The 27892-nt window shown below is 45.9% G+C and overlaps 1 protein-coding gene across 2 annotated transcripts in view; it reads left to right on the top strand.

Annotated features, from left to right (window-relative positions):
* The window catches only part of KIF16B (kinesin family member 16B), a 1655522-nt gene that overhangs the window by 1199878 nt on the left and 427752 nt on the right, over positions 1-27892 (top strand). The window contains exon 23 of one of the 2 annotated variants that reach the window (XM_078649577.1): positions 4950-7677. The exons of the other annotated variant lie outside the window; for it this stretch is intronic. Within the exon in view, the coding sequence (XP_078505703.1) occupies positions 4950-7094 (2145 nt within the window). The 3' untranslated portion in view covers positions 7095-7677. Of the gene's footprint in view, positions 1-4949; positions 7678-27892 lie in introns of those variants that run through there. 2 annotated transcript variants of the gene reach the window in all.

Here is a 27892-nt window from a genome sequence, read left to right as displayed (position 1 = left end):
ACCATTTTTTGGGCCTCCGCGGAATGATCTTCTCCCGCCTCTTTGGCGCCCACCGAAGAAGGTAACATCCCACCAATCCCTAACCAGGGGAGTACTGCCGCTATCTGCGCTGCCAGCTCTGGGGGTACCTGACCAACCACTGGAGGTGCTGGGATGGGTGATCCCCTGTCGAGTATTGAGGTAGGTGCCGGGTTCAACATTGATACCATTGGAACCCCCGCTGGGACCACCGGGGGCGCTATGTTTGATGCTGGCGCCGGTGTGGCAGGAGCCAGTGTTACCGGTAAACTTGTCGGGATTAGGGGAGTAGGTATAGGCACCACCGGCGGTGTAAGCCCTCCCCAGGGACCATCTCAGGCGCCGCCCCATCTCCTTGTGGCTTGGGGACCCCGACCGCTACCCCTCTTGGCCCTGACCCGTTTTGGCAAAGCATCCAATTCCCCCCTGGGCTGCGGGGGCACTTTTATTCGCTTGGGTCTCCCAGATGGCCCCGCCTGATCATCAAACCTCTGTCTGAGCTCTGCCACGTTCTTACCTAACTGGTCTACTTTCCCCACTCTCCTGTCCATTGCAGTCCTCTTTCGCATCATGCCCTGCAGCATAAGCTCCATGCGGGAACGCTTAGCACCACGTCCACTAGCCATTCTCCTTTCCTTTACGACAGGTAAACAACCTACAGTTATGCCAACCCTATGAGCACGATGTGCCCCTGTACCAACCAGGGTCTGGCTGGCTTTTACCTGTAACAAGTTCGAGGCACAAAGGCCGGCCGTAAGCACCACGCAACTGTGACCGCAACACACCAGCTAGCCTGGGTGTTGGGCGAGCGCACTCTAGCCCGGCGGCCCGACAGAAGCAGTGAAATGCAGGCCTGCCTGTGTCCTCGGATAGCGTAGTCCGCCGCGCCACTCTCCGTAGGCTCAGCCCGGGATGTTCTTCAGTGATGTCCTGCGATGAAAAGAGAGTTAGCACACAGTACTGTCACCCCTAAAAGGAAGTTGCCACCTTGTAGTTGAACTGCAGCCCCTGTCCACCTGTTCCCTTGAGTAACAGTGCAACTATGCCAGCGTAACAACAAATTAACGAACAATCACTGCCCCTATTACAGATCCTTTTAAATTAAATGGACCCACTGAGAATTGCACCTTGGACCATGCGACCGATCACAAGCCCCTATAATGAAAGCAGTAGTTTGCCCTACCCGAAACCCTGTCCGGACAGTATTGTCACACACCTCGTTGTTTAGGCAAGGAAAGCCCTGTGTTTATTAAAACACTCACCTACTGCCAGCGTTGACCTTCAACAGACTACCCAGGCCTGGTATTATTAATATTCCCTGTACCTAGTCTGCATTGTTTACCCAATCTCACTGGCCTCTGTAGCTGTGCGTTCTTTACAATCCCATGCGGTCTCCCATCCACCTACTAACCAGGCCCAACCCTGCTTCGCATGTATAAAACACCGGTCTGATTTCTGACACCGCTAGCAGCCTCCTCTATCGTGCGATGCAAACTCGCTCTACTTTCTCAGCCCCCGTTGCAATTAATGCCTCCTCCTTCTCTATCGCCCGCTCACAGCACACCAAGAGGCCCCCCACATGCGTTGCGCTCACTTCGCCTTACTTAAAAAACGGCCGCCCGAGTGTGCGGGAAAAGGACCTCCAAATTTTTTCTCCTTAACAGGCGACCGCACCGAGTGGGCGAGATGCTTGCCGCCTCTTGGAGCCCTCCGCCTCACTCTCTCCATGCTCCGAGTTCTTCACGTGGTAGCCGGCGTGGTGTTCGCGGTGTTCGCGACGTCCCAGGTGGCTGGCAGAAATCCTCGCCCTCCTCTTGAGACGCTGCTCACCTAAAATATAAATTAAGAAGATTATTCTGCCCTTCGGAGGGCACGGTGCAAGCCTGGAGAGCGCGGGGACAAGAGGGCGCCTCCCGCCCTCTACCGGCCTTTTAACCCTTATGGGGACTGACCAGCTATGACTGGCTCGCCCCCCCTAGACCGGTCATCCCTGCATCACCAATGGGCAGTCCAGCAGCCCACATATTTTTGAATGTTTCATATAATGCGCACTCGATTTGGAGGTATTGGAGCACTTTACCATAGTACCAGTTTCATACATTTTTAGGAACGCGAGAATGTATCAGACATCTAAAACACAGTTTGTGACAAGTTTGTACTTTACTAAAATCAAATTCCTATGCGCGGCTGGCAGTGACAATAATTCTTGCTGAAGTATAAGAGATGCATATTTTCATTGGTGGAAGCTGCACAGCTGTTCCTTGATTGCACCGGTAGCATGCGGATGCTCAAGGGTTAACCTGGTTTTCCGTGTTGTTGTAATGCATTCTTCTGATACAAAGTGGGTCTTGGAAGCTCGGCGGCTGGAGATGGGGGGAGGGTGTGAAATAGTGTACGGTGATACCATGTACAGGAAACAGAATAAAAACCCAGATCGAGGCCAACATTTCCCAATTTATGTTGGAAGTATCGCAGCAAGTTGTATCGTTTGTTATTGCTACTGACTTTAATTAAATGTTATTTTTTGTAGTTGAGTACATCATCTAATCAAGTATAAAAATAAGCATTTTATTTCCTCTTGAAACACGGTAAACTGGGGAGCTTGCTCAACTGTACATGTTGCACCCGAGTGGGTGGTCGTAAACTAGAAATGCCTTCTGCTTTAATGTGCTTATCAGAGAGAGACACCAGAGTTCGAGACATAGACTTTGATCTGTTAAGAATCAGAACTTGGCACTCTCCAGTCATACGCAATAGGGCCTAGATTTCCAGCGCTTTAGCCGCGGTCCAAGGTTTCCCTAGGTCCGACATGTGATGTACCTGTCAAGGTCTGCACAGGCGTTGGATGTGGTAGTGGCTTGACCGAGGGCGCAGGTGCAGAATTCAATACATAAATCTAATTTGTACAGAATATTCAGCCAAGAATTACCTTGGATGACTATATAACATACATGACAGTGGCTGTAAGCCCACGTATGCAGGGAAAGGGTCAGGGCGTTCTAAAAAAACAAAATAAGTTGTTCCAAGTCCTTTCATCATTCGTCTGTCTTGGGTATTTTCCTATGTTGAGGTGAATATGCCTTCCATTGGTAAAACATAATTCATATGTAGTATATGGGATGGATTTGCCATTGAGGCCTCTAGGGCATCTTCAACACTAAATACAACACTGAATGCATTGCCTAGGATACTGCAATTTATGTTAATACTAAGTGGGTATTGAGGTTTTTTCCCCTGAAAGTGAATTTGCTGTCAGTGTGGAACTCTTTTTCCCAGCTGATATAACAGATTTGACAAAAATGCAGTTTATATGAGAACCCGAGCTGTTCTTAATCAGGGAAGGATATGAAAACAAGCATGGGCATAGCAAATAGGTCTCACCGTTGGGACCTTATAAGTATTTAGTTATGCAGTACAATATCCTTGATGCAACAACATCAACTGTTTCATGGCTAAACACTTAAAAGGTCCCAAAGGCGAGACCTATTGGCTATGCCAATGCTTGCTTTATTTATTTTGTATATGGACTTTGTGTATTTCTCATGGTTGTTGTAGTGAAGAATGTATGTGTGGTCAGTGATCTGAATTTGCTGACATATCTTATTATATGTATTCCTTCATCTCCACATTACATTTTGCTTGGCTGATTGGCGGTAACAGTTTTCTGGTTCTTCTACTTGGATGGATATATATAACTTCTATAGAGCAACGCTAACTATGCAGCAGCAAAACACAGTACAAGAGGAATAGTAAACAGAATGGGAAGCAGTCTAACCGGGGCAGGCGATGGTACTTGAGTGGTGAGGATGGGAGGAGGGGGACAGGCTAGAGAAGCTGAGAACAATACATGGACATCTCCTGAAACAGGTATGCATGGGCTGCATTAGCTCAGAGGGAAGGAGAGCGGATCCTCCACATATTGGTGGATTTTTAATAGGCATGGGCAGAAAATTCTGTTCCGCTCGCGGAATTTGCGGAATTTCGCGTTCCGCTGAGAACGCGGAATTGCAAAAAAATTCCGTGATCCACATCTTCGCAGAATTTTTTGCTTGTTTGCGCTTTCAAAATCCGTGTTCGAAAGATATATCCCCCCGACCATGCAAACAGCGTTCGCGAACAGGAAAAAAGCATTGCGAATGGGCGGAACAAGCAATTCTGCGTGTTCGCGGAACTCTGCGCATGGTCGTGGAGATTTTTTATCATTTTGCTGAGCTTTGCGTAGCACGAATACGCAAATTCTGCCCACCCCTGATTTTCAACTGTTTGGGAAGTGGTGAAGGGATGAAGTCTTCAGGATCTGGACCAGGATGAGGTGCCTGTACTTGCCTTAACTAGAGTCCTGGTATTTCTGTCAGTGATAGATATGCAGAGTGGTACACAGAGAGCCTACTAATGGGTTTGAAGTTCAGGCTCGTTTCTTATGTTCAGGGTAGAGCCCTGGACGCAGTGGACTGCCTGTTGTAGAGGGGAGTAGATGAACCACGTCAAGAAATGCAGTATGCAGTCAGGCCAGTCAAACTGATTTTTTAAAAAGTATGTGTTGCAGCTTGTGATATGTTTCACACCCGGTATAGATTATTTGTTGTGAGTTCCGCCTAATTCAGTGGGAAAGCACTGACACTAGATAAAGGAAGACATTTTGTGATCTTGTGCGCGGTGGCACAAAGGCACTGCACTTAGTGTCGTACATGGTTTTTTGCTTTTGGGAAGTTCTTTATCCGCATCGAGCATGCACTATGATTGACTTAGAGAAACGGATACTGAATGTATAGCATGATCAAAACTGTTTCACTGCCTCTCAATCTGAATCAAATTTGAATCTATTGAAATGTAAAGTGTAAAATCTCTCTCGTATTTCTGTAAAGGTTTTCTGATCAGTCGCTAGAAAACAATTGGTTCTTACCTTCTTTTTTTCTGAAAACTGTAAACAGCAAAGCCAGCATTGCAAATCTTTTGGCAACGCCCAGCTTCTACCAGAAGTAGCCGGCACCTACTTGGACCCGGCAGGTATCATCGCTGATGTGACAGACTGTCAAGTACATGAAGTGCCTTCGAAGATCCAGAATGTATACCTTTGCTCCAAACGAGTGATTTCTACAATCGAAAAGAGTGATTTCAGTGGACAAAACCAACAGGAATGTGGTCAATGTGGCCATGACTTTGGCTCTCTGACTGAAACTACATTGGCACTCAATCATGTCTGCACCACACATGTTTATTGCAGAGAAAGTGTTCATTTCCAAAGCGTATCCTGCTCGTGCCTCCATGTAAAACAATCACAAAATAAAATTGAGTCTAGGTGCCAAGATGTAAAAGTTGTTCAGAGTGACCATCTCACCTCCCTGACTGAACGCGGCTCAACCTGGCAGAAGCCGAGCTCGGAGCCGATGAGCTGTGATAATGAACAAGACCAGGTCAGAAACATACATTCCTCTACCCTCTTGGAGACCAATATGCTTTCTAAAATTACTTCCATCGAGAGCCTGTCTCATCAAAAGCTCCACGGTGTATCTTCTACACCTCACATCTCCGAGCAGCAGGCTCAGCTGGATGCTCAGAAAAGGCGCTCCCCAGGGTCAGCTGCAGCCGCTTCAGAGGTGGAGCAGACCTACAGCTGGGCAGTTCTTTACAGCAGAATTTCCCATCTCTGCAAGGATACTGGTAATCAGCTGCTGAACAGGGCAAAGGGCATTACACAGTCAAAGCAGCTGGCCAGTGTCTTTGACAGAAGTGGCAAATATGTGCAAGCCTTACCTTTAATTAGGCACTTCCCCTTTCACAGAACTTCCCCACTAGACGTGCCTTCAAGCTTGAATCAGAAGCAAGCAGAGTCCATCCTAGTTGACAAGGCCAAAGTGTACGTTTGCAGGAGTCCACGGGATATGTTTCTACTTACAGATGAAATGATGCAGTACTTCTTTTCACAAACCTCTTTAGACCTGGAGCTCCAGGATCCATGTAAAGTGCCCTTGTCATGTGGGAAGGGATTGGAAAATGGCACTGTGTTAAGGCAGCCATTTGTGCCATTCCCAGCTGTGTTCCTTGAGCTTCAGGAGTATCCTCTGCAGAGGTTGTTAGAGGCTGTCGCGAGGGACATTCCAGAGGTACACGACAGGCGGAACGAGTTAATGGGGGCATACTGGCTTGCTGTGGCCAGTTGCAGACAGCCTCTTCCCCAGCCCGCCTGTCTGCTGCTGTTTAAGTCAGTGATGTACGTCATTGTAGCGCCATCTTGCCCAGAAGGCAGGCCACTGGCAGTGCTTCACGCGGTCCACCGGGGGCTGGTGAACGAGGTTCAGGTTCGGTTCGGTGGACAAGGATTGCGAATCCTTGGCACTACTGAAGATTCTTTGTTGACTCTGCTAACTTTTAACCAGTATTTTACTCAGAGATTGTGCCATGATGTAATTAACTCTTTCCTTACCTTGTCGGATAGTACAGCTTCCTTAAGTCACTCACTGCTGACAGAGGATTTGATGCAACTTTCCCTTGACTGGAGGGCCGAAGTTGATGACTCCATGATTAACAATACAGTACGGCTCACCTGTGAATTTAGACACACTTTAACCGATTTGGTTTATTGGATGCATGGGAACATGACACGAAACAGGGCGCCTTTGGGGGAGGTTCAAATATTGATGTACATGACAGTAAGGAGCGATGAACCTGGGCAGATGGCTTATAGATCTCTAGTGCTGATGACCAATCATGTTGCCCTCATGCTGGAAGACTATGTTTTCTATCCTGTTCCAAGATCCCGCAGCACCTTTCCTCCATGTCGGCAATTTGACCGAATCAATTTGTATTGTCTAAGTGAGCTGATCGCTCTCGTTATTAAAGACCAAGAACGCTTCACCAAACTCGATCTAATATTTTCTAAAAAGAACAGGGAAGAATCTGGAGCTCGTGGTGTTCTTTCTCCACCTCATCCAACAGACCATAAACATGTGACGTATCTGCAATCATATCTTGAACATACAAGTAGCCGTGGAGTAGATGTCTGGAAACTGACTCTGAGTTCAACTGGAGAAGCCATTGCACTAATTCAGCACCTAAACAAAAGCATCATGAAATAATGCCAAAGAAAACCAGAAAATATCAGCATATTGTGTTAAGCTTCCTGCTGTTTATTATTTAAAAATATTTCAAAATGTTTAATTTTCTTAAATTAAAAAAAAAAAGTTCATGCAATCTTTTATTTGTTTTACATATAGAGAAAAGACGGTTCGGATTCTATAGTCATACTGTACCATGACAGACACGCATCTCTTTATGTGTATTTGTACCAGTTCCAACAGTACAATTTAGATGTTTATGAATTTATCTGTCCAGCATTTCGAGGGGATTTGAAACGAAATATTGTATTTAAACTCGTTTGAAATGCAAATGAATGTAAATGTTTTTAGTGCTGACGTACACAAAATGTCACAAATAATAACTAACAATTGTGACTGATGGAGCACAGCATTTGATGAACTCTTCCAGATGAAGCTCAACATATGGCGAGTCACATGCGGAACATTCTCTTCTGTTTCACTGTATTTATTTATTCAGCCTGAACCTTGATATAAATCGGCGTTCTGTTGGATTGCTTGAGCTGACGCTATGCTTTTCGTGAACATTTACTTTCACATGTCTTATTAAATGAGTTTTACCCATGCAATTTCACTTCCTTAAGTGTAGGAAGAACTGCTTTGGAGCTATTCTGGAACAGAAAATTATATTGAAATATGGGCCAGAGTTGAGGCATGTACGTCATTGGTGATTTTAATAGTTAAGCTATGAGCAGAATCATTTTTTTTCGTTTGCACAGTGTTAGCTTGTTAGTTTTCAAGGCTAGTGGGGCATCTACAAACCTTTTTATCAGTCCTTCCACAAACGCATGTCTACGTATATTTTAATTTTTGGTTTTGGAATAATGGTTTGTTTCCATCTACCCATTGAAACTATTGCGTGAGTATTACAGGAAGACTGGAGCCTAGGGCAGGGATTGCCAAACCTCCTCACATATCCCGCCTCGTGCATCACGCTGCTGTGATCATGGGTGTACACCTAGCTCACCGAGCAGGCTTTAAGCAGAGCGAGGTTTAACACTAAATTAAAAGCTTGCACTTTTAGATCACTACCAGTCTTCCTGTCTTGCACAATACACGTTCATGAACATGGTTAGTTATTGTGGTTTGTGTAAAAAGTGTCGGATTTTGAGTGCTAGTACCTAAGACAGTAGCCACCAATGCCACCTTTTCACACTGCCTACCTCTGCCAGCTTCTCACTATGTTTACCTGTGCTAACTTCTCACACTGCCTACCTGTGCTAACTTCTCACACTGCCAACTACTGTTACCTCTTCAAGCTGTCGGGTCACACGTTAGCCAACAGAGCTTGTGGACCAGAAGTATGGTGCAAGACTCTGGTTACCAGCAGTTTAAGGGGGTCATCTAGTGTGGAGAAATAATGACTGGGTGCCCTTGTGCTAACTTGTTTAAAGCTCATGTAGCTTAAACAAGCGGATACGTGCCTGTCCCATTCGGTGAACCACACGCTTGATTTGGTGTTCACAACCCTACACGAATAAGGGACAATGTCCTATCTCATCACTTATCTGGTTGGACTACAGCTATTAGTTTAGACATCCTAACATCTCCACTGGGCTTGAAGTCTGAAGGCAGCCACTTTAGGTTTTTCCATGTCATACCGATAAAATATAACCTTGCACTTGACATTAGCTTTATAATCGGGTTGTCCTGAACTTTCTTGTCACAGCCCTGTATGTCTGAGATGGGATTTCATCTTATTAAAATAGCCCTTCGTTTTGTTGCATCTGTGAGCATGAAGCAGAGAGTAGGTTCCTGTAAGCCTGAAACTTAGTTAATGTTTGACCTAGCTGTCCTTACGATCGACATTCGTTGTAGGGCAAATGGATGGTGATATATAATGCTGCTATTTATAAATATCACAGTGATAAAGGTGATACTTAAAAAATGCGACCTTTGCACTACTTTATGATTGTATTGTGGATTCCTACACAATACAATTTGTGCCATATTTCTTTAATTTTCTCTCTCATCCAGATGCTCTTTTCTGCTTGATCAGCCTCATATTGGTATTTCCGGTTCACAGTGATTCTGCCTGCTTATTTTCCTCTCCTGTTATTGAGCTCCTACTGTTTCTCATTCTGCTGAGTAGTTCTGTCTACTCACACTCCCCACCTGTAGCACCTTTTCACACTTGCCCACCTTTGTCTGCTTCTTATTCTATCCATTATTGCCAATTCATCACAATGGCGACAAGTGTGAACTGTTCAAACTAAGAACAAATGGAAGCCTCACACATGTCCCCCACATAATTTCTCAGACTGTGAGCTCATCACTGTCACAAACGATTCTGGTGAGCACCTTAATAGAATAAGAATTAACCAAATGAATTAATAGAATAAGAATTAACCGAATGACCTCTGCACGCACTCTTCCTAATTTGAGAACATGGAAGGCGAATAAGTGATCTGGTCTTAAACACTGCTCAGATAGTGAGCCTAAAGGTCTACCTTAGGAACAGGCGAAAAGACAAGACATATTTATGTACTTCAAGAAGAGTCAAATGTAGGTTGTGAAAACCATACCATTCATGAAACAAGTCTGTAGGGTTGTAAGTTTCTTCTCAGATAAGCTCCTTCACCTCCTTGTACGTTGTCTACTGGAATGAATTGGAATCGGAAGAGATGAAGAAAGAGTATAGTACCAACAAGGTAGTCGGCGGTCTCCTAAACAGAGGATCCAGAAGGAGAAGCATGCAGTTGCATCAGATTCGGGAGATAATCAGGAGCACCATGCAGGAATGAAACCTGGAAGTCATACAAGTGGTAAAATATCTGAAAGACATGTCAGACATAAGACTCCAAGATAAACACATGACTGGATAGGGGATATTGTTTCAGAAGAGACCAATTAAAGAGCAGTGTGAAGCAGTCTTCTGCTTGCATTGCCTCTTGTGTGCATCACACCTTTCCTGGAAGTTGAGGTGCACATTTACATCATTTAACCAGTCAGTGTGCCAGACAGATCTTAAGTTAACATTTTGAGAGAGGAGGTCTTAATATTCTGTGCCTTCAATTCGGGAAGTCGTTTAATTTTCGAAATTCGGCCACACTTTCCATCTGGGGAATAAGTGGGTAACACATGAAAAATAATAGAGGTCAATAGTTGGGGCGGGTGAGATGCAAGTCGAGAATCTGCCAGCCTTATGGATTTTAATTCTAAGATGAAAACCAAACGCAGAACAGCCAAAGTGATGTTTAGCTTTGTGGGAAAGAAATTTGGACATCCGCTGCTTAATAATTCTTCACAGGCAACAAAGACCTGTTTTATATAGTGTTACGGATGGAAGACTTGACTTCCAGACTCCTATTTGCGTTATAGGACTTGAGTGGAGCACCTCTGCCAATGTTAACATTGTTCTAAGTTAACACTTATCTGTTTTGCTGTTCATCTCACTTGCTCTTCGCCCTGTCTATTTTTGTTAATTAATAAACTATCCTGCTTGGATCAGCTAACTCTTATCATCTGGACAATAATGCTCTATCTTATCTGTTGTACCTTAGTTTCTTTTTTCGCATTTCACACGTCACTTAAGAATATTTCAGCTAATTTGCCTTATTTTTGGAACTAACCATGTTCTCTAAATAAACGCCCTTCCACCCCAAACATTTCTGGCACCTGGTGTGAGGGTCCAGCTAATACACCTTAAAGGCTAGTGACTGTAGCCAGTCAGTGCAATCCAATTCTGTTAGAAAGAGAGTCACAAAGATTTTCTTAGGTCTCTGGCATTCATAGAAAGAACGTCCTTTGCATTCACCGCACCATAATAGCTGTACCAAAGTGCTGTGTTGCCAGTTCTGTCCCAGGAAGAATTGAACTACCAAGTTGAGCCTGAAAAAGAGAAGAATATTTTCTACCTTTTTGTGCCAGAATTGGCTCTCTTCACCGAAGCACCTCCATGAGGCACTGCACCCTGCAATGTCATACTCTGATTTACCTTTCTTTTTCAAATAAAAACTTGCCCATACTGTAAAAACTGCAACCGAAGGAAACTTTCAACATGTCTCGTCAAACCCAGCACAATTTGTAGGTTTCAGACAAGCAATAGTGGCAGTTCTTTTGAAAATATGTGATATGCAATACTAATCGTACTGTAGGACAAAGAAAAAGAAAATGCCTTTTATATATCAGTAAGGCGTTGTGCACCTGCTTTCTTTTGATGGAGGCATCTGGGGGACTCAAAATCATGAGAGACTCCTTGTAGTGTAATCAATATTTGTATTTCTTTTCAGTCCAGCACCAAACAATCAGACAGATGTTATAATGACAATGCTTGATAGCCAATTTCAGCGACCAATCAATGACTATAGATGTATATAATGATGATGCTTCATAGATGATTTCATCCAACCTGTTTTGTCCCTGCTTGCAACTTTTTCAAGGCTATATCTGTATGTCTGAAAACAGGAATAGGTGCAGAGATATGTATTTCTTCTTATACCTCCTATATATGTCAAAACCAAAGAACCAACAGCATAAAACCCATCATCATACATAGAGCAACAAACAGCACCTCTGGCTAGTAGTTACGTCCTATCCTTTCACAATCTGACACAAGTAAGTTTAATTCAAAAACAACCTCTGCCGAACTTGAGATCTAGATAAGTCATCATTGTATACTGTAACATTAACCCCAAACTAATGCATGATATACATGTATTAACTAACCTGTTGGTTCAGCTAATATAATTTTTGCTCATTGGACTAGCTGGTATTCATCGTGGTGACAGATGTGCAATAGTTTTCTGAGCACCATTATTTGTTCTGTAGTACAGGTACATTGTTCTAAGGATAGGGATGTGTGACTGCTAAACCACTGTTGCCTCTTTTCTGGATTCAAGTATCTGGGTGACTGGCAGCTAGAGTCCAGGTATCAGATTGAGCGGTAGCCAATGGCAAAATAAGCTCTATCTATAAGGTACCTTTACCAGCTCAAAGCAGCGCTAAAAGCTTTCAGTACTCTCAGCACATAGCATCTACTATACTTCAAAAAACGCAACAGCTCTACCGTATACGAAGAGAAGCTCAGCAGAACAGTAGTCCTACATTATAATGCACTTTACACCACACAACTTCACTTGTAAATAGGGCTTAGGTAGGATGTGTTCCAGTGGATTAGGTCTGTTCTTCGCACAAGTGCAGGGAGCTGGTTTGTATACTTCATTAGAATGATTCTCTGCTGCTCATATTCACTGTAACCAAAGAGGTACCATCTTCTGGTTTTAATTCCCTATTCCTTTTATCACACAATCTACAGTATAGGGACCTGCACATCTTCCGCATGTCTGCATTACTTATGTTTCATTCTTCTGCAAACGTGGACAGTTTCTCTTAAAGACCTGTTATATGCTTGCCTCATGGGATGACTCCACCATAGGGACATTCACTTTCAACATCTCATATGCATGTCCAGCAGCACAAGATTTCTCCCCAGGTATGGGTATCCTAGAACACAGGGCTACAGATTTCAGTCACTACTTTCATACAATAAGCAGGCCACAACCAAAGCAAAATTCCTTGTATTTCTGGTAGTTATAGACAATTGTAGTAAAATTCAACCCTCTTTCTGGCCACAGCCTCTTGCCATCGGACCTGCAATCTCAGTAAGGATGGCTGTGTATGTTTCTTACTGGCTGTAACCCTTAGCACTGAAATGTGAGCATTCCTCAAGCATTTAAGTGCCTCAATCATGAAGGCACCTTAAATTCACCAAACTAAGCATGGCATGCGAGAAGCTATTTCTGATAGAGACTTTAAACCACAGATTCCTCAACTTTTGTAAATACCCATGTGCCAGACTGGATGCGGAACATGTTTAGCAGTACCCTTGTGCGCCAACAGTTGGCACATTGAGCTTCGCAACAGCAACTCTCTGCTCCTGAAGTGACTCACTGGGCCCTATGAAGGTGCCACCCATGTTTGCTGACATCAGCTCCTTTCTGTCCCCTCCAACAGACACGGATCCAGAGTTACCCCTTGTCTCTTTTGAGACAGTACTTTTCAATTTTTATAACATTTATACAGGAGCATAAGGGACAATTTCAAGCACCATCCAAATCTGCAGGTTTTAAACATTGTGGGGAGTGTCGAAAACCAAATTTCTGTGACTGACCTATACATGGTTTGCCTTTGGTGCCTGGCGTTGGACCACGACTCTAAGGCTTGCAGTGATTGTGCCTTTATGCACCCCAACACCATCTGGGATCAGGAAGTGAAGCTGTTCATAAGGAAGCAAGCAAGACTTCACATTGGGTCCAATCGAGGTCCAAAGGGAGGTTCCAGTCCCACTCCCGATGTTGTTGCTGCGACAGATTGTCGTTGCGGTCCACATCTTCAGGTAAGTCGAGGAAAAATCACAAGAAGTCCAAGTGGTACTTGTCCCCATCCCACCACTCTTGTTCTCCTGGGAAGAAGCATGGGCGTCACTGTGCTTCCCGCTCTCACTTCTGAAGCCATTCCTCTTCGGAGCTGATTCAGTTTCTTGTCTGTATTTCCAGGGTCATTGGCAACATTGCAGCAAATTGAGGAATTCCGAGAAGTCATGCTGAGGTTTTTTGGCACATTCCCAGCTCCCTCTGGTGTGCCTGCAGGACCCAAAGAGCCGAAAGGCCTTCCATCTGGACTTCTGCTGGTGGATCCACCCACAGTGCCTTTTGGGTATTCTGGTTTTCCTCTGAGTTCCAGACCGACCTCCGTACCGGTTCCCTCTCCGATGCCACAACCTACACTGGGCCATGTTCCACCGATGCCGGCACCATCGACTCAGGGCTTGATGCACAACCTATAGTGCTGTCTAACACCAAGACAGTGCACCTCTACCTTGGCTGAGGTCACTCTCTGCTTTAACTGAGGTGCAGCCTTTTAACAACCCTTCTGAGTCTACTACAGTTCCCTTTCCTTCTGTAAAAGTTCATGTTCTACCTGAATTCTTTATCAAATAAGAATGTCTCAACAGGTAATGATAAATGACAATATTCAGAAAACATGCACAATATTTGCAGAAAGGAGGATACAGGGAGACAAAACTGGCTATTGCAATAAATGCACAGAGCTGTCTATATTTGAAATAAGGAGAAAAAATCATTTATTTGTTTTCTTACTTTTTCTCCTTATTTCAAATATATGCAGAGTCATACACACCAATGTTTTCCTACACACACACACACCTGGATACAGTCCACTGGCTTTTCAGGTAACATCCATGCCAGTCTTATCACATGCTGTTCAAAGATTCCCATCTTTTTGGAGGCAGACTCAGACTTAGACTTGGAGTCCTTGAAAGATAACAGAACTGCAGCTTGCTCCATCAGCCTATCTACTCCTCTGCACCAGCATCATTAACAATTTCACCCCTCTGTGGTTATGGAAGGGGCTTTCAGTATTGCTGTCAGATTGAACCAGTACTGCAGCCCCCTGTGCCCTTTGATGCCCATGGTCTCACAGTACACCTGAACAACAGGGGCAGTGTGCAGCCCAGTCTTCCTCCCCTTCCCCAGCCACCAAGCCTCTTTAGCGTGCCATTCCGAGCACACAGCCACCCTGTTGGGCGCAGGATCTGGCATTTTCTGTCAGGGTGGCAGACGGTTACTTTGAACAAATAGTTCCTGCAAATTGTTCAGCAGGGTTACGGCATACCATTCCTCGATACCCCGCTGCACCATCCTCCGACAGCTGATGAAGGACCATTTGTTGCGATTGTAGCAGGAAGGTTAGGCTCTTTTGGCCAAAGGAGCATATAGAAGATACCAACATCAGAAGTTGGCTGTGATCGTTTTTACTGATACTTTTTGGCACCGACAAATGATGGAGGCTCATGTTTAATTTTGGACCTTTGCCATGTATGGTAGCGTTGGCCCTGAGGACACTTTTTTCCATATCCTCATCCTGCAGGCCTAGAGGTGCTACCTGCCGTTCACGGTAGGACCTTGGATGCTCACAAAAGGGATAGAGTTTAGTTGCAGCACTTCTTCGGAAGTCAGGAATTCCAGTCTTTCCATTCCTTGATGACTGCCTGCTAAAGGCGGGATCGCCCCTCCTTTCCTCACCCACCGCCAGACTATGGCGAACCTCCTAATATCTTTGGAGTTCACTATCAATGTGCTGAAGTGACAGCTGCACTCATTCATTGAAGCCATTCTGGACACTGTTCAGGACATTCTAGCTATGATCCTAATGTTTCAGAGTCTGTCCTGCATCTCAGTGAATATGATTCTGAGAATGCTGGAACTGATGGTTTCCTGTATCCTGCTCATGAAGCACATCAGAAGGCTCTGCAGTGGGGCCTGAAGTCCCAGTGGGCATATCACAAAGGGAATCTCTCCAATCAGATTCAGATTTCGGAGGAGACTGCAAAAGACCTTCAGTGCTGGCTGCTGAACCACATTTGCATCTGAGGCAGACACCACTCCCAGCCCTACCCAGAGCTGACAATGGTGACTGATGCACCATTCCTGGGTTGGGGTGGCCACCTGGGAGAGATGTGGATCACAGGATTCTCTTCTCTAGTGGAGGCTCACATCCATATCAATCTGGTGGAGCTCCGCACCATCTGCTTAGCGTTAAAGGCTTTCCGGCCTTCCATAAAAGGAAAGCTGGTGCAGGTGCTCACGGACAACGCAACCACCATGTGACACTTCAACAAGCTTGTCAGGGTGGAGTTGCATACTCTGTGCCAGGAGGCCCTGGACTTAGCTGGTCCACTAGGAGCTTTAACTGGTGCTTTACTACCTGGCGGGATCTCTTAGTGCCAGGGCAGACTAACTCAGTCATCGACGTCTTGCGGATCATGAATGGCAGGTACAACGGTTTTTCCACATTGGAGTTTCCAAGTGCCTCTCGTTCGGAGATGCGTTTCATATAGAGTGGAATTCAGGACTCCTGTATTCCTTTCCACCGATACTTGTCCTGCTTGAATTCGTAAGTAGATCAGGACTGATTGGGTCCAAGTCATCGGAGTGGCACCAGATAGGACACCGAGATATTGGTATCCCGAACCTCTGCATATGAGCACCAGTCCTCCGATCAGGCTGCCCCTTTGGGAGGATTTGTCAGCGCATGATCCTCCTCCATGCATGGAGACTAAGCAGAGGCCCTTAATAGCGTTTGATCTTCCTCCTTAGGTTGTTGATGTCATCTTGGCATCCAGGTGTCCCTCCACCATGTTGGTATACACTAGCCGCTGGGACAAGTTTGTGGCTTTGTATACTGCTAAGCAGATTAACCCACTTCATGCATAACTTAAAAAAGTGTTATTGCTTTTGTTGTCCCTTGTACAGCAAGGACTTGCTTTGGGCACCGGTAAAGGGTCATTGTTGTATCTTTTGGTTGTTTTCCGGTTGCTGGGCCAGCCCTCATTATTTAAACCCCCTATAGTAATAAGTTTTCTCAAGGGTTTAAAACATGTTTCCCCCCCAACTCCGTTTAATATATCCCAGAGAGTTTTAGATTAAAGTTTTACATTCCTCTTGTGATCTCCCAGCTGTCCTCTAAGGTTGCGTACTGTCTAGACAGTAAGAAACTAAGGGTAAATAAGTGCATCTTTTACACGTATCATTTGTGTTACTTCAATTGCTTTTTGATATGTACTGCTAATCAGATAGAGACATCTAGCCGCAGTTTCCTTCACTTAGAATATCCCCAGGCGTGAGACTGGAACAGTGTGCGATGCCTTCGGGCTTTAAAACTTGTACTTCCTGTTTGCGCCAAATGTCTGCAACGGACCCACATCTTATCTGTATGTAGTGTTTGGGTCAACACTACGACTCAACAGACTGCAAAGCCTGCCAACACCTCAAGCCGAAGTCCCAGCAGGAGCGCCGGATGAAGCTTCTTTCGGCTCGCCTGTCCCGGTCAGAGAGTCATCTCATCCTCCGGCCTCCTCAGCGTCGGCGGGCCCTTCTGGGTTCCAGTTGCGCAATTGGTCGCCCACTGGGGCCCTGGGACGTCGTCTGCCTCTTATTGGTAAGTCACGGCGCATGTCACCGAGGTCCTCGACTTCACTTTCATCTGTTGTCGGGCGCTGGTTCCCAGAACCCTCCGGACGTGCGCCCCCGGCAGTCGCCCCTCCCCTATCTGCCAAACCAGGCGCGGGGGCAACTCGGACCCAGATGGAGGCCTATGCCGCAACTCTGTAGGCCTCCCTTGGGGCCTCTCCTGTCCCTGGGGTGCCCTCAGGGTCTCTGCTACTTACGGGGTCCCAGACGGACTCGCTGGTGGGTTCGTCCCCAGCGCCACATAAGCCCTTGCCCTCCAGGGACAACAGAGATATGGTGGCGTCAGGGTGCGGCCCGGCTGGGTCCCCCTCTACGACCCATAGTACCTCTGCTGCGCCGCATAGTCCCGTGGAGCTCCCTGTGGCGCGGTAGGTGGCAGCTGGTGCTCAAAGCACACCTCGGCCTTCCGGGCAGGCGGCCGCCTGTCTGGAGCCGGGGTCGGCACCGTAAATTTGCCTCGCCGGCTCCAACTCCGCTTCTAACTTCAGAGTTGGATCCTGTTGTAGTTGTGGCTGAGTCGGTGCCGGTGCGGCACCGGGGGCTTGCCTCCTCGGCTCCGGCACCATCTCCTTCTTCAGAAGCGGAGCTTGTCGTAGTGGACGTGGAATCGGCGCCGGATGGGGCTGACTCGGCGCCGGATGGAGCAGAGTCGGTGCCGGACGAGGCACGATCGGCGCCAACCAAAGTCGTTTTGGTGCTGCATCGACACCGGGTTGTTGACTCTTCTCCGGAAACTTCTGGAGAGAATTTGGCGTCGACCTCACGTCCGGGGATCCGGATATATCCTTGCCTGTGCCCCCCTTGGAATTTGTGGACCCAGCAGGATCCCTGCCTCCTCAGGAGCCCCTGGACCCGGCAGGCTCCCTGCCCCCTCAAGTGCCCCATCAGGACCCCCATTCGTCCATGGGGCTCCCTACTTTTGGGCATTGGTCGCCCCTCACTGTCGTGGAAGGCTTAGTTTACAGCCCTCACCTACAGATGAGCTGCTGTCCCCTCCACGGAGGGCTACCGAGGCCGATGTGGCTTTTCTAAGAGTAGTCTCCTTACCCACTCGTGTTCTGAACATGCTGCCCCCTTCAGTCCCCTTGCCCTTGGACCCTCTGCTTGATGTCCTTCACCGTGGGCCAGGGAATGTGGAGCCGCTTCTGCCCTTTGAGATTCTCTTTATGATGCCCTTTTGTGCACCTGGGTTCGACCAGTTTCTGGTGATCCTGTGGCCCGTTCTATTTTGCACTGCCACCGTCCTGCTCCACATGATCTAGTTTGTTTATTTGTCAACCCTGACGTGCTAGGGTTTGTTTTGCAAACTGCCTTTCCTTCTTTGCCTAAGTTAATGCTTCCTGCCTCCTGCGAGTCCAGATGGCTTGAGTCGTGAGGTCGGAACAGCTTTGCCTCCACTAGTGCTGCCCTACGGTCACTAAATACAGTGTGTGTCCTCGCTCGGGCTACCTCTGCCCTGTGGAACTCTGCAGAGTCTCTGCTTTCCGCCACCTCTGAAGGCGCTCGTGTTGACCTCCATCTCCTCCGGATGGTCATGACCTTGTTGAATTTCCGCCTTGGATACTGCTAATTTCTTAGGCCGGGCTATGGCTTGTTCGGTTGCCTTGACGCTCCATGCTTGGTTGCGGGATATTGTCTTCCCTGAGAATATCCAGGAGCGAGTTGTTGATCTACCCTTTGATGGGGTTTTATTGTTTGATGGCCATGCCGAATCAGCTGTTCAGTGCCTCCTTGCGTGTTTTCGCCCTCCCCCTTAAGCCTGTACTTCTCAGTTGGCATTCTTTAGATGCGTTAAGCCTTTTGAACTGGCAGTAAGCCTCGGGTCTTCTTTTTACATGTTCTGGGATGGTTACCCTTTCAATCGCATCTTTTAGATGCATTCTGTGTTTTGAATTGGCTGTAAGCCTACTGTGGCAGTGTTCCACAGGTTGTTGGATATGGTCCTCTGACTGCGGTTTGCCCTAAGAGGTGTTCCCCGTTGTTTTGGGTGTGCCATACTCCAAGTGGGGTACTTGTATGCTATTATATAGCTCTGCTTCTGTCAAGTGGGCCTAGAGATCCTTTTGGGATCTATGCCTCTCCTGGTGCTGTTATCTTGCCGTTGTACGGTGCTCAATGTTGTGACTTGGCGCTATCTTCTATACGTCATGGGTCATCTTCTTTATATGCCTCATTCTCCTCCTTGGGGGTTCTCATGGTGTTTTTCATGCTTACAATGCGGCTACCACCGGCCATTAATGCACTAGGTGTGCTCCTATAACATCCATGTTGCATGGTCGTGGTTTGTTTACCCTTCTTTGATATATATATATATATAATTATATATGTATATATACAGGTTGCAATGGGAACTCTTCTTCCGACATCTCCACTTTTCTTTGCTGCTGCGAGGTCTGGTCCTATGTCTCCATGTGTCAGGGAGCTTTTTCATTGCTGCACTCAGGATTACCCTTGGTCTACGCTGCAGGGTGTCTTTCAGTACACTTAAGTGTACTTTGTTGCTTTTCCTGCATCTTCAGCAATAGCGTCCCTTTTGCGTTCCACTCACTGGGGTGGTACCCCAGCTTTAAACTGCTCCCTACTTGTGGGTCAGATACAGAACGATATCTCTTTCTGGCTGAGGGTTGATTTTTCCTCCCTGTCGGAGGATGTGGTCTAGAATTCTGGGATTCTTTCCCACGTTTATATGTCTGTTGGTACTCTTGTGCCTCTGCTGCCACTTCCTTCGGATGTGCCCCTTTCATTAGGTATCACCCTATACTGTATCGGCTGTGCCTGCGGGACAGCTCTTCTGATGTCAGTCGTCCTAGGGTCTGCACCGTGCATATTTGTATTTCGTGAGTTTGTTCTCACCTTGGTCTTCATGCTGCCTGGTTCGGCAGTCCTATGCTTATTTTAGCTACCCTACCTTGTTGCCTCTGTGGCTGTCTGCTCTGTGCATGTTTCGGTAGTGGCCCGCATCAGTGTGTTTCAGACTGTTACTGTTCGCCCCTGTCCCCCCTTTGGTGACTGGGTGTGCACTTGGCGTGTTTCTTGTTCCCGCCTGTACTTATGATATTGCTCAGTTTCTACCTCTTGCCCTTTGGTTCCTGGCTGTAGCCTCTTCAGCCTTCCTTCCGGGGGATAGCTGGGTAGGCTCTGGTTGCATCTCTTCATGTTTCCTCAACCTTTGGTTGGTGTCCACATAGTGTGCCATTAAGCTGAGAGCGGTCCTTCTTCCTCCTTCGTTCGTGACTCTTTCTCTCTTTTGTTCTGGTATATAGCTGGTGGTGTTTCTACACCTCAAACTTATATGTGTATGGTCTAGCACCACTCTGGCATTTTTGGGATGCATTGTCTCCCGTTATCTTTTGCTCTTCCGAGCTAATTGGGTTGCTGTCTGGCTGTTCTGCCACAGCCTTCCCCATTGTCCGTCACTCTATTGCCGGCTCAGTGCTTGGGCACGTTCTGTTGCAGACCCACCTCCCACCTGGGGTATGGTGGTGGTATCTATTTTAAGTTAAGAAATCTGCGGCTAGATGTGTCTATCAGATGTTATGAGTTACTTACCTTCGGTAACGATGTATCTGGTAGAGATGTTGTCTAGCCGCAGATTCCATAACGCCGACCCATCCTCCCCGTTCTGCGAGGACTTTGCCAAGTGGGTTTCTCCACTTGCCTCTTTCAGTTGCCATTGTTTTTTCTCACATGGCTGCTCGCATTGTTGCGCCCCTTTGAGAATTGTCATATGTGGCTAACTTCCTCTAATGGGCTTCTTTTCTGTAAAAACGTGCCTTTTGATTCACCTTCATCAAGAGATTCATCTTTTTTTTCTCTTCTTCTCCTGCTGCCTTCTCTCCCTTCCACCTTCTCTATTAACTCAGGGCTCTTGTCTCCTCTACAGTCATTTTCTTGGGGATCTGTTGAGCTCTGTTTCAGACCTCCATTACTATAGGTGAAGTGCCAGTCTTTTCATACCTTCCAGCAGTGGACTATTCTTTATGTGCTTCGTCTTGCTGGACGGCACAGTTCTACATGATATTGACAGTCTATTTCTGTCCGTTGAGATATTCTTCCCTTGTTGCACTTAGGAAAGTGTCTTCACTTCGCTTGCGGGGTACTTTCTCACAGCTTTTTCACTTGTATGTAGACCATGTCTAATTCTGTCTTTTACGATGGTGTCTTGCACCAGCCTCATTCTTTATTTCATGGATTTTTTCATCCTTCGCACTCTGTTCCCATACTTTCACAGTTTTTGTTGGTGGCTCCGCGTTGTGCCGCGGAAAAGTTTCTCCGAAGAAAACTGACGTCAACGCGCCGGGAGGGACTTATATAGCCTCGCTGACATCACGTACGTGGACATCAGGGCAGGGTCGTGTGGCGCCATCCCCCGGCATGCAGTGGTGCTGCTGCAAACATTTTTCTGGATCCTGTCTCACGCCTGGGGATATTCTAAGTTAAGGAATCTGTGGCTAGACAACGTCTTTACCAGATACATCGTTACCGAAGTTAAGTAACTCATACACTAATACTGTACTGCGAAATACGAACATTTGACTCCCTTTGTGTTCAGTTAACATGCTAAATTTAATGACATTTCCTAGGGCATGTTAAAAACTGGGACAAATCAGGGCTCCCATCCATCTTCCAATGTACAGGTATCTAAGTGCAGTTGGTTAAGAATGTAAGGAATCAAATACAAAACTGCCTGCCATTTCAAGGCCAGTACAAAGGTGTGAGCACAACTTTCTAAAATACAACAGTGACAGTCACCAGAAGGAAAAAGTGTTTTGGTACACTAGAATATGATTGCACCCCTATAAGCTGTTCACAATGCATTGTAAAGGGAATTTAAAAATTGGGATTCAACTACACTCCCACTTTAATCAGCAATATCCATAAAAGAATGAATGCATTTCCATTATGTTTACAGTTGGAATGTGAACCCAAGTGCCTGCCATGAGAACACAGTGGGGGTCTGGCTCCACTATTTATGCATTAGGGCACTACTGTATTAAAGGAAGAGCCACAGAGGCTTCCTCTCTTAAATTTACATTTTGCACCTCCATGATGTCAGGATTCCCCCATGAGTGTCTGACTAGGCCAGAACATAGGCAAGGACACCAAAAAGAAAGTACACCTGCTTTGTGAATTGGACAGCTAAAAAAGTGGACATGTATGCAAATTGGGGCAGTTTTAACCAGTTAAGATATGCTGCATTTTGCTTTGTAAGGTATAGAAGACTGCATGGATTTGAGTTTATTACAGATAATGTTTGTTTTATTGTCGGGGAAATGAACAATGTAAACCAGCCCAGTAGACCTCGAGTCTGCACTTGTGACCTGCACTTCTCTTTTTCTTTGGCTTGAACACACTGACTTGTTCCAAATTGGGTACACAAATGGTTCATGCGACTTTACTTCCTCATCCAGTGTTTTCTGTCCCATTTGTTACTAAATTCTAGAGTGGATGCGCTGTCTACTGTAAAGGCACTCTACCCCAAGCATCTTTCTTCCCTTTCCAACAGAAACACCAAATGCCACCCTCCTTAATATCTAAAGCGATGGCCAGAGGGTCCCTTTAACGGATTATTGGTTCATTGTTTTTTTCCCAGTCATGTGCTTAGGGCCGTGTTTTGTTGACACTAAGACACTGCTACGTTCAGAGATTCATTAGGAAGAGTAGTGTATGTGGCGTTTCAGTCTCCATTGGTACATCAGTCCGTGATGGGAGACACATTCTATCGATTTAAAGAAGAGAACAGAATGAAATTCACAATTTGTCTCTAGGTTCTTATTACATTTTTAGTGTTGCAACACCATGCTATCTGGCATTAAGGATATTGGCCCATGGTCAAATGTAAGCTATTGTATATTTACCTACTTACAGCACTTGTAGGGGAGAAAAGGCCAAACAGAGCTGGAATAGGTTGCCCTCATTTTATTGGCTGCTTTATTTACTATCAATGTTTGCTTGGGTTTGTGCTGTCTGATGCCCGTTTATAACTTGAGTGTAAATAGAGTGGATAGGTGGTCTTCATCTATGTTTTTTCTCTATTTATAATATTTAAAATGGAGGTTAATGATGGCTTTGGAATAGTTAACTGGAATGTTCAAAATGTAGACATTTAAATGTGCCTTTCTGGAGCCCTTAAGAAAGGGGTATGGCTGAAAAGATGGGAAAGCATTAAGAGAAAGAGAGGCAGTTGCCACCATTCCGTACACAGAGAATGTAGAAGCATTATGAGATTTCAAACAGATCTTATTCTTCAATAGGCAAGGATTTCACAACCAGCATGTAAGAGAACGGCTTTGTGTCTTAGTTAATTCAATTTCAGAGGCCATTAATAAGCAACAGGAGGATCAACAAGGTGCAAGTTTCTCCTGTAAAATCTGAATCTTCATAGAGCTCATATACCTCTCCCTCTTCTTTCTTGTCATTTCAGGATTATCGGGATAATGAGGAGAATGAGTTTGTGGTTCCAAGGGGGAAACATATTCAGTGTTAGATTTGGGGGTCTCTAGTTGGCAGAGGTAGGTACCTTTGACCAAACAGGGACCGTTGCGTCTAGTCAGGGTAAGGGGCTACACTCCTAAAATAACCCCTGCTCACCCCCTTGGTAGCTTGGCACAAGCCGGCAGGCTTATCTCAGAGGCAGTGTGTAAAGCATTTGTGAACACATACAGTAATACATTGACAACACTACAGATGAACAACATACAGGTTGTAGTATAAAAATAAGTATTTTTATATAGACTTAACACAAGACCACAAACGACAAAAATCCACAATACTGTACTTTAGAATGGTAGAAATAGCTTAGTTCTCTTTGGTTTGGTAAATGCGACACTTTACGTTCAATGTACCTTTGGATGCGTAATGCTATTCAAACGAAAGAGTTGCAGGGAAGGTGATGTGTTGGTTCCTTGCACGCAAGAACGGTGATGCGTCTGTTCCCTACTGCTGCGTAGGGGACCATGATGCGTCGGTTCTTCTCTGCATGGGGAGGTGATGCGTCGGTTTCTTACTGCGCTCTCGTGGCGATGGGACCAGCAGCGCCGTGATGCGATGATGATCCGATGCAATGAAACAAAATGGCGTCTTCTTCTTGATGCGTCAACGACAAGGCGATGCGTGCATGCCTGACGGCCGTACGGCAACTCAGTGAATCTTCTGAGCTGCGACAGGCCCTGTGACACGTTTCTCTAGTGATGCAACTGCATCTGCTGCGACACTCCCCTCCGGTTGTGAGAGGCGCTTCGGCGATGCGACAGGAGCAGCACCCTTACTCAGTGATGCGACGACAGTGGTGGCGACACGCTTCTCCAGTGATGCGATGGCATCTGCTGCGACGGCAACGCTCTTCTCCAGTGATGCGAGGCGCTTCGGTGATGCGATGCGGCAGCACCCTTACTCAGTCCTGGAGCACTTTGTTTATAGGACTCCTTTCCTTTGACAGTGTGGGCCAGGGACATCAAACACACCACAGGAGGTGATTGTGGAAGGCAGGCACAGCCCTATTCAGACCCAGGTGCAACTCCTCCCACCATTCTACATGCAGATAGCTCTATTCAGCCCTGTGCTGACTCACCCGGTCTCCTGGAACTCCCCAGCCCCTGTCACTTAAACTTCAGACATGGAATACACAACATAGTAGAGGCAGGCTTGGATAGTTAGGCAAGAAAAGACCTACTTTCTAAAAGTGGTATTTTCAAACACAGAATGTTAAAACCAACTTAACTAAAAGATGTATTTTATCATTCTGAGTTCAGGCATACTAAACTCGAATTTCTACCTAGTTCCCTGAGTCAGTTAGGATTATAAGATGTTATAATCAAACTGCCCATTCTGGGCTATGGGGGACAGGTAGCCTTGCAATAATGAAACACGAAAATTGCTGTAATTTACTATCAGGACGTGCCACACACATCAGGGCATGTCCTACCTTTTACATACAATGCACCCTGCCCTTGGGCCTACCATAGGGGTGTCTGATTTGAAGAAAAGGGAAGGTTTAGGGTCTGGTTAGTGGGTGCACTTGCCAGCCATCATGGCAGTACAAGACTGCACACAGACTCTGCAATGGCAGGCCCGAGACACACTTTACAGGCTGCTTTTGTGGGTGGCACAACCAGTGCGGCAAGCCCACCAGCAGCATTTGATTTATAAGCCCTAGGCACACACAGTGCACTGTACTAGGGTCTGACAACTAAACCAAATAAGCCAATCATGGAGTCACTAATCCATACATCAATTTACAATAGGGAGAGCATATGCACGTTAGCACTGATCAGCAGTGGTAAAGTGCCCAGAGTCATAAAACCAACAATAACAGGTCAGACAAAATACAGGAGGAAGGCAAAAAGTTCAGGGATGACCCTGCGAAAAGGGCCAAGTCCAACACAAGGGGATGCAGGGAATAATATCCAATTTGCCAGCGAATCTTCAACTTCCCTTCAACAATTGTATAGTAGCTTAGACAATCTTGTAAAAAGAGGTCCTTAAACTGTAGAAAACTTCAACTGTACAAGGTTTGTCAAAAAGAGCGGTGAGATCATAAAAATACATCTGTTAGACTTGGCATCTTCTGGCGTGTTTCCCCTGTCTTTTTGCTTTCTGACCTACCGGTTTTGACTCTGTTTTTGCTGGTTTAGTGTCTCTGTGCACTTTCTCACTGCTGTTCAGTGTTAAGGTCTAGTGCTCCTGGTGTAAATTGTTAATATGGATGGGCATATTTGATTTACTGTTAAGCCCCTAGTAAAGTGCACTGAGTGTGCCAGGGCCTGTAAATCAAATGCTACTAGTGGCTCTGCAGCACTGATTGTGCCACCCACTTGAGTAGCCCCGAAAAGGTATCTCAGACCTGCCACTGCAGGGTCTGTGCCCAGTTTGTAACTGCCATGTCGACCTGGCAAGTGCACCCACTTGCCATGCCCTAACCTTCCCTTTTCTTACATATGTCACCCCTAAAGTAGGCCCAAAGTACCCCTGTGGCAGGATGCGGTGTATGTTAAAGGTAGGACATGTACTGGTGTGTGAGACATGTTCTGGTGTTGAATTATAGTGTATGTCGTTTTTCACCACTGTAAGGTGGTCTGTCCCATAGGAAGGAATGGGAGTTTTACTTCCAACATCTTATAAGCATAAGGTCCCATTGGGACAAGATAGAGAAATGGGGTTTAGTATGCCTGGACTCTGAATGTAAAAATGCATCTTTTAGTAAGGATTATTTTTATGTTTTGGGTCTGAAAATACCACTTTTAGAAAGTAGATATTTTCTTGCTTGTCCATCCTGTGTGCCTCTGCTGGGTTTGTGGATTGGCTGTCTGGCTTGGGAGGGACAGGGCTGGGGATGTGCAGTGGCTCCAGAGAGTCTGGATGAGTCAGGGCTAGGCTGAATAGACCTGGTCTGCATTTAGTGTGGTGGGAGGAGATTTCCCTTATACCTGAATAGGCTGTGTCTGCCTTGAACAATGCTGCCTCCACCTCCTGCCAGGAATCTGTGCCAGAGAGGCTATCTGCCAAAGATAAAATCGTTTTTTAAAATTGAAAGCTATCTTTTAATTGTTTGTTTACCACATTGATTTGAGCACATTGATCTTAGCACCTTTAAAACTTGATGCCTACATTTGAGTGACTGCTGTGTTGAAATAAATACCTGTCTTTGTTTTGGGGCACGTGACATAAGAGCCACACGCCCGGACCGAGATCCACTTCCTGATGGTCCCGCATTTCGTGGGCGGGCCGCCATTTTGGGGAGGTCAGCATTCTAGTAGCTGAGCACTTTCCCTTCACCTTACCTTATAAGAAGGCTTGCTCTCGCAAACGCGCGCAGCGGGCGCGCTGCTGGCCCGCGGAAGGCAAGCCTGTCTGCGCCCATCCGCTGCCGGATCACGCTATGCGCCAAACCCCCTGGTCAAATTTCTAGAATTACCTATGCCAAATCAACATTGATGAATCTACAGTATACAGCTAAGGGTAATGTATGTGAGCCCATCTTTCCAGGAAAGGACTCTCAGACACTGGATAGTCCCACACTTGCAATCTTGTCTTAAGTAAAAGTCACTCTATGCCCCTTTTTCCAGAAGAGGCCGACACTGCTCGGTTCGACACACCTTTCGGTAATAAGTGTACCTTAACAAGTGTCCTACTGAACCCTAGATCTCTTCCTAAACATAGGCAAGAACTTGCTGATTTTATTGAATTTCACTCACCAGGCATACTGTTTCTTACAGAGACTTTGACTCATTCTGCCTCTGAACCAGAACTAAACGTCGCCATACCTTTGGGATATGATTTATGTAGGATTGATAGGAAAGGACAAAGAGGGGGAGGGGTTGGCATTGTTTACCGCTCACAAATTGAAGCAATCTTCTCCGATATTCTTTTTTTTGTAAACAAATGTTTTAAATCTTTATTTATAAAGTTTTCTTGATGAACAACAAAACAAGAAACAGCCAGGTAGGTTACACAAGTCCACATTGCAATCCCTTGACAATCATATAGGCATTGTTCACGAGCAGCTGATCCGAGCAGGTAGGAAGCATGTATACATCACCCCTTATACAGTCCAATAGAACAGATTCTTCACAATACCAAACAGTAATAGACAATCAGATAGGCATTTGTCACAAGCAGTTAATCCGAGCATGCAGGAAGTCTTTATACATCAACCCTCATGCAGTTCAATAAAACAGATTCTTGACAATACCAAGATAGTAATATCGCATTGCGTAAAGATCCCTGAACGCCACCCTAGGCGATCGACAATCTGCAAGGGGCTCATCCTCTACTCCTGACCAATTCTCT

The sequence above is a fragment of the Lissotriton helveticus genome, chromosome 6 (genome assembly GCF_964261635.1).
Source record: "Lissotriton helveticus chromosome 6, aLisHel1.1, whole genome shotgun sequence".
Taxonomy (NCBI): domain Eukaryota; kingdom Metazoa; phylum Chordata; class Amphibia; order Caudata; family Salamandridae; genus Lissotriton; species Lissotriton helveticus.
The sequence above is the reverse complement of the archived record's forward strand: the minus strand, read 5'-3'. Positions and strand labels throughout refer to the sequence as shown.